Source organism: Suillus fuscotomentosus (genome assembly GCF_016647785.1).
Source record: "Suillus fuscotomentosus strain FC203 chromosome Unknown F5891scaffold_8, whole genome shotgun sequence".
NCBI classification, from domain to species: domain Eukaryota; kingdom Fungi; phylum Basidiomycota; class Agaricomycetes; order Boletales; family Suillaceae; genus Suillus; species Suillus fuscotomentosus.
The window spans coordinates 738,673-748,435 of NW_024539520.1; the positions used below are offsets into that span (position 1 = coordinate 738,673).

General features: G+C 46.3%; 3 protein-coding genes across 3 annotated transcripts; all 3 read right to left on the reverse strand.

Moving 5' to 3' along the window:
- Nucleotides 1–1,377, reverse strand: F5891DRAFT_923391 (uncharacterized protein; the record flags this gene model as incomplete). Its single annotated transcript, XM_041373826.1, has 5 exons — nucleotides 1–389; nucleotides 438–512; nucleotides 566–755; nucleotides 806–1,005; nucleotides 1,062–1,377. Coding segments are annotated over 5 exons (1,170 nt in total), but the record flags the coding sequence as incomplete, so codon positions are not given.
- Nucleotides 1,378–2,412: 1,035 nt separating this feature from the next.
- On the reverse strand, nucleotides 2,413–2,883 carry F5891DRAFT_923773 (uncharacterized protein; the record flags this gene model as incomplete). The annotated part of the gene is made up of 2 exons (XM_041373835.1): nucleotides 2,413–2,555; nucleotides 2,610–2,883. Coding segments are annotated over 2 exons (417 nt in total), but the record flags the coding sequence as incomplete, so codon positions are not given.
- A 952-nt stretch (nucleotides 2,884–3,835) lies between these two features.
- On the reverse strand, nucleotides 3,836–6,266 carry F5891DRAFT_1183726 (uncharacterized protein; the record flags this gene model as incomplete). Its single annotated transcript, XM_041366340.1, has 7 exons — nucleotides 3,836–3,957; nucleotides 4,006–4,554; nucleotides 4,618–4,943; nucleotides 4,999–5,218; nucleotides 5,269–5,642; nucleotides 5,693–5,901; nucleotides 5,949–6,266. 7 exons carry the CDS (start codon nucleotides 6,264–6,266, stop codon nucleotides 3,836–3,838), a joined length of 2,118 nt encoding a protein of 705 aa, XP_041230623.1.
- Nucleotides 6,267–9,763: the final 3,497 nt, after the last annotated feature.

Consider the following 9,763-nt stretch of genomic DNA (forward strand, 5'->3'; position numbering starts at 1 on the left):
ATCTTCGTCGTCACTGGACTCAATGGTCTCCGCACTCTTGTGCTTCTTGCTACATCTGGGGTCAGCTATCGCATGTCGTACTCGCTTCTTACCCTTGTCGGACCGTGTCCTGCGGCGGGACTCGATAATGTCACCACTGTCAATTTTTTCATTGCGCTCGCGACGGAGTTGCTCGAGTTCCTCGTCATTCAACACTTCCCACCTCGTATCGCCCGACTTCCAACAGTCTAAAAGAGTATGGAGGTCCGGAAGCGCGTTGGTCACACTGCTGAGGTTTGTGAATGGGATATGCTCCGGCCATCCTTTGATGGCGACCTGATAGCGGTTGACCACGTTACGAAAGTAGTCTGCCCACTGCATCCTGGCATTGCTTTCTCCGGTCACCTTCCCTATGAATAAAATGAATTCTGTGCTGTCAAAAGATGGGAAAGACTTACTCAATTTCTGGGTGATGATTGCTCGAATGTCTCCGCGAACCTTAGAGACCTCTTTTTGATGGTTGCTTGCGGCACCTAGTACAAATAGAAATTAACTTGAGAATGTAATAACAACGGAAAAACTGTACCTTGTATCCCTTGGATAGCGAAACCTTCCATCTTGCTGAGGAAGTCCTGAGTATCGATGCCGATGACAGAGTCCATAAAGTGATTGACACCCGGCGTTGTGAAGGTGATTGCACGGAGAGGTAGATCAGTAGTACCGCGCGTCATATACAACATGACCTCGGCACCAGTGCGAGAATTTAAACTATTGAGCTAGTAACGAGACACTTAGTAACATTGTATTGCAATTCGAGGGTGCGTACCTCGTTTTCTACCGCCTTCAGGGTTTGAGTGATGTCGTTGATCTTCGACTTCGTTGAGACACGTAACCCAGAGACCTTGGTCTCCTTCTGGTCGGCGAATTCCTGGAGCAACTCTTGTTGTTCTTCCTGTGTGAGAGCGTGGTATTCATCCTTGTGGTCGCGGACCAGTGACTGGAGTGCTTCCTTTCCGTGGCCATTGCCTGTTAATTCAACATTGAGTCATGAAAATGCATATGATACAAATCAACAGACTTACAGTTCTCTTTCTTCGCTTCCTGAGATTTCTTCCAGCAAAATGCGTTCCAAACGCTGGGCTTTGAATGCTTCGAACGGAGTGATCCCCGACCCATGTATAAATCGTGCTGTACATGACGGAAGCTCTTGCGATGGGTAGCAGCAATGGTTGTTGTAACATCGTCAATTTGGCCCCATGCAAGATCAAGCGCATCCTTGAATTGACGCGACTTCTTGGTTCGCTGAAACTTGAGTGCCGCGCGAGCTTCTTTGCTGAGGGTGACCTTAGGACGACTACGAGGTGGTGCTTGAATGCGCTTCGCACGCTTCGCAGCATAGAAGGACTGGGAGACCATCACCCACAGAAGGATGGCAAAAATCAGCAAAGGGCCTTTGTAGTTGAATACGAATATTTTATACACACCAATGCATTTATTTTTTCTAACCCACGGCAAAAAAACAGGACACATGGCTTATAACTAAGACTCAAAAGGGGAAAGTGATCTACAGCCAAAATAATAAGATGCCGAAAAAGTATAGGCCGCATAAGAAAATCAATATACCAATAAGCTTCAAAATGGACATGAGGACAGATGACGGCTGCTATGGACATTCAATTGAGTTAGTATGACAGCAGCAGCCAAAATAATATCACTGACCTTTACAACATCAGGGCTACGTGGCATGCCCTGAAGGTCAGCCAGGAGCGCCCTAGACAGAATGGAAGCATGTTCGTACGAGAGATCCCATTTTGGAGACCTGAACACTGCCTCCCATCGGCTGCTACGCACAGTTTGAACTAGAACACGGAGCTTAGGTAAAACTTCATCCCCCAACTTAATCCAATCCAGAGCGGCGTCAGTATTCGGTCCAATACTAATGAGTGGCGGTCCACATGCAGTATCCTGCTCCAGTCTTGGTACCGAAAAAATCGGGCCATCATTAGTTACCTTGCCAGGTGTGAAAATTTCCGCGTGCCTGCGTCGGTGAACTCGTGTGTGTTGGGTGGTCAGCTGTGGCGAAATGTTCTCGCCAATACCTTCGCTCATTTCTGCACCCCCGCGGATAGCTGCAGAAGGAGCATCGTGCACCGCAGTTGCTTTCAATTCTTGCGTGAAGGTATGGGCCGGTTGAGCAGAACATTGTATATGCGCTCCAGTAGCAACCACTGGGCCAGGTAGATACTGTGGGCCCTTGACATTGATATGAGCCGCAGAAACTGTTGAATTTGAGTCAGTTGTGTGAACAGTGAAGCTGAAAATGATCTACTACTTACAGCATGGTGGCGGTTGGATGTTTTCGATGACACAACGTTGATTGAACCGCTCGAGGTGTGGCATTGCAAACTCCTGGGCAAATACCTGCACCCAGACGGCAAGGTCTCCGCCAATTCGCTCGGGAGTTTCTTGTAGTTCGCGGGGCGTAATGTAGAGGTCGACAGGGAGGTTTTCGGGTGAAGAGACTGCTTCAGACCCAGCGCATCGAATGAGGACAGAAATTCCGCCATCAAGGCGATCTTGCATACTCAGCTGGGAAACAAGTGAGACATAAATAAGATGCGGACACTGACTTGAATGACTCATGGCGTCGAAGACGTCTTGCAGTGATGCCTCCAGAAGCTCCTCGTGGGTAAGGGATTTTTCACTGGTTCGTTTAGCAGTGCTGCTAAAGGCAAAGTACGACGGGTGAAGGCCACCAGGCAGTCTAGCCTGATAGTGTGTCCCGTCAATGTGAACGTCGTGTCTCAGTAAAGCCCTGGCGGCCGCTTGACGTTCGTTATTGCTGAATCCTTGAGCGAACATTGAGTTGTGTAGATTGGCAAGACTGGGGATGGCGAATTTTTTAGTGGCTGATTCCGTGGTTTGACTTGAGGGCTGAACAGAGGTGATAGACGCAGTGGCTCTGAGGCTAGAGATTGGAGTGACCATTATGGAACCGGTGATGTAGTCTGTAGTTGTGAAGCAAGGTTAAAAGCACAGATAAGCGCCAAAACGTAAAATGTAATACTCACTTTTGCAGGCCATGCAATTCTGGAATGAGTTCCAGAAGCACAGATCAAGCATGAAATAGCAGTGGTCGTAAACCATGAAGAAAATGAAAGGCTGGCGACTTCAAGTTGCTGCTATAGAATTCAGCTGAATACATGTGTTCAGCAGAATATTGCGTTGTCCGTGATTTGACACTCAATACAGCACGTGAGCTCACTTTGCAAGATCGGATATCACACAACTACATAGTACAAAATAGTATACAATGCATATTCATACAGGAATGACAAAGGACTATGCTATGAACGGCATGACACTTCAGATAGCCGCATAATCCTCCGAGTCAGGCAAAGAGTCTCCCTAACATTCAAGAAAGCCTACCAGGGGTCGCCAAACTAGCCTATCTGAATATCATTGTGATGAGGTCACCACAGGAGAAAGCTTGAGATTGCCAACTAACCTATCCAAACATCATCGGCATTCAAGTTGGTCCACCTATCCGAACATCATCGGCATTCAAGTTGGATCAAGGTGAGATCGCCAACTCACCTATCCAAACATCATCGACATTCAAGTTGGATCAAGGAATCGCGACGAGGTCACCATGCAGAAAGCTCGGGGTCGCCAACTAACCTATCCGAACATCATAGGTATTCAAGTTGTTCAATTCTTTCTTATATCACCCACACAATCACTTATACAATCGTCTACCTACTCTTTCTTATATCACCGATCAAACCAGAAAACTTCTCATATATGTAGTCCTATGCGGTACATGAAAAAAAACAATTACAAAGCAGAGATGGTGTCAGTCGTTTATTGAGTACAAAAAATCAGCCATGTCTTCGGTGACCACTTCGTGCTCTTCACGGTCAAGGGCTTCAATATCATGGAATTCCGACGCAGAAGAATCAGGATTCTCTGCTTGTGCTGTGGCGAGAATTAATGCGATATAGGTAGTTAAAGATCCACACTCACCGGAACTAGCACCGTTGGTATTGACTGGTCTGCTGAACGCAGGATTCGCAAGGCGAGTTCCAATGCCACTAATACCAGAGAATCCAAATAGTCTCTCAATCTGATCTAACCGATATGTGTGCACAGCGTTGATAGCCGCCCGTGAGCGCCACTGGCGTTTCAACTCGGCAGCAAGCAAAGGGTTAGCTACAAGAAGTTCGTCGATAACGGCAGACGTGTCAATGGTTTCATCGTGGATAGCAGTTCGGAGCCGGCGAATTTCAATATTGAGTCGAATAATTTCTTCGCAAGCTCGGCAGAGCTTGAAGTACTTTGTAGTCGCCTCACGGTGAGCTGGCCTTGCCCAATCCTTGTCTTGGATGTCAGTACGAGAGTCACGCAGAAGGTCAAACTCGCCAAGGAAACTGTATTCGGCAATGTCTTTCCATGCGATCGTTTGTCTCGGTGGGATGAGGGAAGCAGCCTGGATATTGTAGCGATTGATCGCGTTGCGAATAGTGTCCGAGCGCCGCTGTAAAGCTTTACTAATCTGTTGACGTAGTTTGTATCCTAAACAATTTGTAAACGAATCAGTCATAGTACAAGCGCTTACTAGTAGTGGAAATCTCAAACCTGTGCCCGATAACGAGAGCTTTGAGAGTTCAAACAATCTCATGACGACCAAATGTTCGAGTTCATCCAATGCAGTACGATACTTGCCGAGTGTCGCTTCCTCCTTGAAACGTTTGTATTCGTCACCGCCAATCAACCATCTCTCATCGACAGATAAGAGTGTTTCGCAATGAGCAACAAGCCCCTCGGCATGCTGTAATTTGGCGTATGAAGAATTAACTCGGATGCGAGCTTGCTTCAGGGCGTCATGCATCTGTTCCAAGCTGCCAATATGTACTCCATTAAGAGCGTTATTGCCAGATTCACGGGCGAGATCCCATTCAGCTCTATTAAAATTCATATCAGGGGATGGGTGGTAGTTAGTAGTCGATGGCACGATACCTTCTTTCAGCGAGTTCGTCTAGTACTTCAACGTAACGTATAGAGAGTCGATCTCGTGGAGCTGGCTGCTTCAGACCATCCAGATATATGCGTTCCTGATCAAAGAATCCAGGGAAGTCGTTGTCGCTAAGGCGTAGCTCGGCCTTGATAGTTTCTAGCTCGGCTGTCAGCAACCGAACAGATTTCAACGCTTCGCGATAATGAGTCCACAAATAATTACCTGACACTGCGGCATCAGTATTACAATTACAGCTTGATTTTTTGACTTACTAAGTGCAGCATACTTATCGGCATCCCAAAAAGCGAAATGTTCCTCGATGGCTTGGTGGCGATGAAAACGGTTAGCATGCCTTGTGCTACGCGCAAGCTCGTTAGATGCAGAGAAGATATGCTCACAACCCTCGCCCTCAGTATGGCCAGTTCCAGAGATATACATTGGGTGCCAGTCAAGCTGACACCTTCGATTGTGCGCATGGCCATGGAAGGCGCCAACCATCATCCGAAAGCCGAGATCGTGTGCACGAGGGCCCAACGTACTATTAGCTAACGTCTTCGAGAATGCGCAACCGATATCGTACGCGCAACCTCCATTTTTTCCATATACCGTAAGGAGTTTGTCGATGATCGCTATCAGATATTTCGCACTGCCAGAATACATTAGTAATATAAAAATTAGATCAAAATGCGGTCTTACAGTTCTCCGCTTCGGATCATATCACACGCGAGAAGCACAAAGCGATGGCGGCATGAAGCGATAAAAATACCTGACTCTTGGAATACGGCAAACATCTTCTTACGTGAGTCTGGGCCAGCGTTTCTCCATCGATTGACGCATGTGAATGCTCCCGGATGATCCGGGTCTGTAGGCTCATCCTCCCAGTCGTCATCATTCCTCAAGTCTGTCTAAAAGATAATGTTAGAACATAGTTGTATACATAGTAAACACTTACTTGTCGGGATTTGACTTCATTCTCAAACTTGTCAACAGCGTCAGCATGAATCCAATAATCCGAACGAGCTGTGCGAGAATCAGATCGGGCGGTGGTACCATAGATGGACGAGTCCCATCGCTTCAGGCTATTGTTACCGTCAATTGATACCAGCCATTCAAAATCGAGGGCAGGTTCATCGTCGAGCTTGTAAAAGCATGCAGGGCATGTGTTTAACATACGCCAGTTGACGGTATCCCGTTTGAGCGCCTGACGCAGACGCTGGTTGATGCGATGGAGGATTTCTAGAAAAACGTCATAGGCTGCCGAGAATTGCATTTTTAAGTATGGCCGATATGGAATCTACAAACTCAACATAAATAAACGAACCTCAATGTGAGGAATGTACGTACATCGTGAAGGTAACATAAAGTCTTGCATTGTGATGTTGACCTAGTACTGAATACAATGTTGCCATATAGAGACTTACATTTGGTGTCTCAAGACCAGCATACTCGAGCGCAACGGAGTATATGCAACTGGCAAACCTTGAACCACCCCCTTCGTACGCTAGCAACCTCATCCCACTCTTCATCGACATCAATCAACCCCCCAAAGCCTATCAGGGCTTTCCCTCGCGATTGGATGGGCACATAGCGACAGTGCGTGAGTGTACGGTACAGCAACACAACGTGATCAATGTCATGATGTGTTGGCCCTTGGTGTGTGCCACTGTGTATGGCGGATGTTTTCAAGCTTAGGTTTTGTCAATACTTGAACAACTCAACGATCTGACACGGGTCTACAAACCTAAAGCTCACGCCTCCAGTCATCGAGATCCATGGATTCACTTGGAAAGTGCCCTCCTTGTCAGTGCTGTCCCCTCAAGCAGGTGCCGATAACGTATCCTCTTCTAGATGCGAGCATCACCGTATCGTTCGGTTAAGATGATGATGCATGGAGACAATGGAGAGGGCTCATACATGGTGCATGTGTGGAGATTCACCGACAGATATCGATTTTGTACTATACAATGAATCCGTGCTTAGCATATAGAAGTGGGTCAAATATCTCGGTTCGTCTATTTCAATTTTCTATCTGTCACTATCGTAAATCACTTACACATGGCACCCTAGTTCTGTCTCTTCGCGTTGTCCCACGTTCACGAATTGCCGTACCTCTGAATCTCTCACTCAACTGCTTGCCAAGAGTTCACACTATGCATAGCCCAACTTCTCTAGCCGCTACAGATGACCCTGTAACTAGATCTTAGGAATACACGGATTCATGGCACTCTACGGTTCCACAATCAAGTGAACGTTGCGGACGACGGTCATCGACCTTCACACCCACGTTGCAAATTGAAGATTCTGCACTAACCATTTTGGCATCCTTACGATACGAAAGCCCAATGACTGAGGAAGAGAGTGTCAAGTTTTCAGCTCCCGCAACTGTAATTTCTACGTGGAGTGTACAGATGTCACTTTTTGATATGTCCAAGCACTGGATAGTGGTATACGTATATATAGCGCGAATCTCATCGTCATACGTCCACCCAGTTCGCCTCTCACCTACACTCATTCTCTACCAACATGACCATAGTTTCAGATGAGCCCACTTGGTGGCCGATCATCGATGCCAATCGTTTTTTAAGTTATTTTTTAGGTTCGTGGAGAGCAGTTAGATGTTGAAGCTACTTGATCTAATCTTGGCTGCGATTTCGCAGTTGTCGCCTTTGTTGGAGTGACATATGATTGGGGTAAGCATGATAATATTGCAGCACTAGTGTTGATGTCTTACGAGTATTTTTAGCACTTACCTTCGGGCAAGAGGTATGTCCATGCTATGACTGGAGCAGCTCTCACTAAGAAACCTTTTGTAGGTTGAATTGGTCTGGGTGAGTAAAGTCTCATGTCAGAGGAACAATTATGCAAATAAACTTAATTACAGAGACAACGCTGGTCCCTTATGACAGTTTTGTATCTCGGCGTATGTAGCTCGTTTGTCATGGTTGTCATGTCGTGCTGACTCGAAAGTATTTTAGGTCCGCTACCTTGGAATCTTACATGCTGCGTATGTTTACAAGGCTAAACAATCGATGTTGTATTAATCGTCTATATCTTATAGGCTGAACATGCTGAGTACGTTTCCTTGATATATTCGCTGTCTTTTTTCTTCTGACTAACGGCATACAGCCAGTATTCCGACCATCTGGCTGACAGATACAGTGAGTCATCTGCACAGATGCCTACTATTCAGCCCCAGTTAACCGTGGTGCCCTGTAGGGGTAAGCGCGGTTCTTTATTAACTTCTTGGTTCTCTAATGACTGTCACGTCATACTTCCACAGATGTAAGTGTGTTTAGAGTGTGCTACCCAAGGCCGATCACTGACTGGATTTACCAGGCTGGATTGTGTACGTCGTATGGAATTGGACGGGTGTTGTGGTGTTTGCGATGCTGTGGGGTGAGCCTGGGACCTGTGAGACCTCGGTGATATTTTTCTGACTGAAACATGTCGCCAGTTATCATCATCACTCGGTTGTATGCCATGTATCAGCGATCCAGAAAGATACTGATATCTCTCATTGGCACCTTCCTGGCTGTCAACATTTTTGACGGAGTGGTAACCGTAATGACAGCGAAGCATATTTCAGGAGGTACGCTTGATCACGATGAAAATACACGTGTGTGGGGCTCAATGATGAATACAAGAGGAACGCGATCTCTCTGGCACTTATCAGTGCTCGTTTGCCTATGCACAAGATACCCCACTTCTGTCGTCCATTACTTGGATACTCGGCATCGTGTGGGAGGTACTCGCACTATGTCTCGCAATCTGGATTGCGGTCAAACACTTCCGTGAACTGCGAAAACATTCGGCAGGAGGAATTATCGGAGACTGTTTCACGGTGTTAATGAAAACTCACATGGTTTACTTTGCTAGGCAAGCTTATATTGCGATTCTTGTTTCTTTTTCACTGAAGGGTCGAACGTCCTAGCTTTGTTGCCGTTTCTTGCTTCGAGCTTGTTCTTGATTTCTCTCCAACACTCTCAACGGTATGTCGATCTTTCACTTACGACCTCTCCATGCTACCATTGTTCATCGTTTCAATAGGAAAATACTTTGAACACTCTGCTTTACGCTGGGTTTCTTCAGATTTTGGAGATCGTGCAGTTTGTGCTAGGACCACGTCTGATTCTTAGTGTTCGAGAATATCACGCCAAGCTCGTGACCGATTCGGACGCAGCAACTGGTATGGCCTCAATCGCTTTCCAGGAACGCGTGCATATATCGACTGGCAGTAGTGTGTAACTATTGGTGAAGTTTCCGGCTGTCTGGCGCTCTACGAAGAGCAGGGGAATTTTCTTTTATTTAGTCTCACTTTTGTGATGGTATCGATCTAAATTATCTGTGTTCCAAAGTAGATTCCAAGGAGACATACAAAAATTTTGTCGTAGAATTTACCTGAGTGGTTTGCTATGTGTTCTCAATCAGATATCTCTGCTGGCACTAGCTGCCCATCTACACTTGCACCAAGCACTGGTTCTTCCTTTCTCCGTGTGATGGCATTCATTCCTATGGTTCCTTGGGTGAATGAGCATGCGAGAGCCAAGTCGAACAACGGTACACTGCTTCAGTTCCTCAGCAATCCGCCCTCGATTCATCATCAACTCATTCAACATCTCACTCTTGAGAGAGATCTACTCGAAATCCTCTTGTATAGCCTATTTCTATCAAGTAATAACTTATATAAATAAGTACCACAACAAAACCTGGAATAAATAAATAAAGATATACCATTCCCTGCAGACTTATCCGCCGATTGCAAAACGA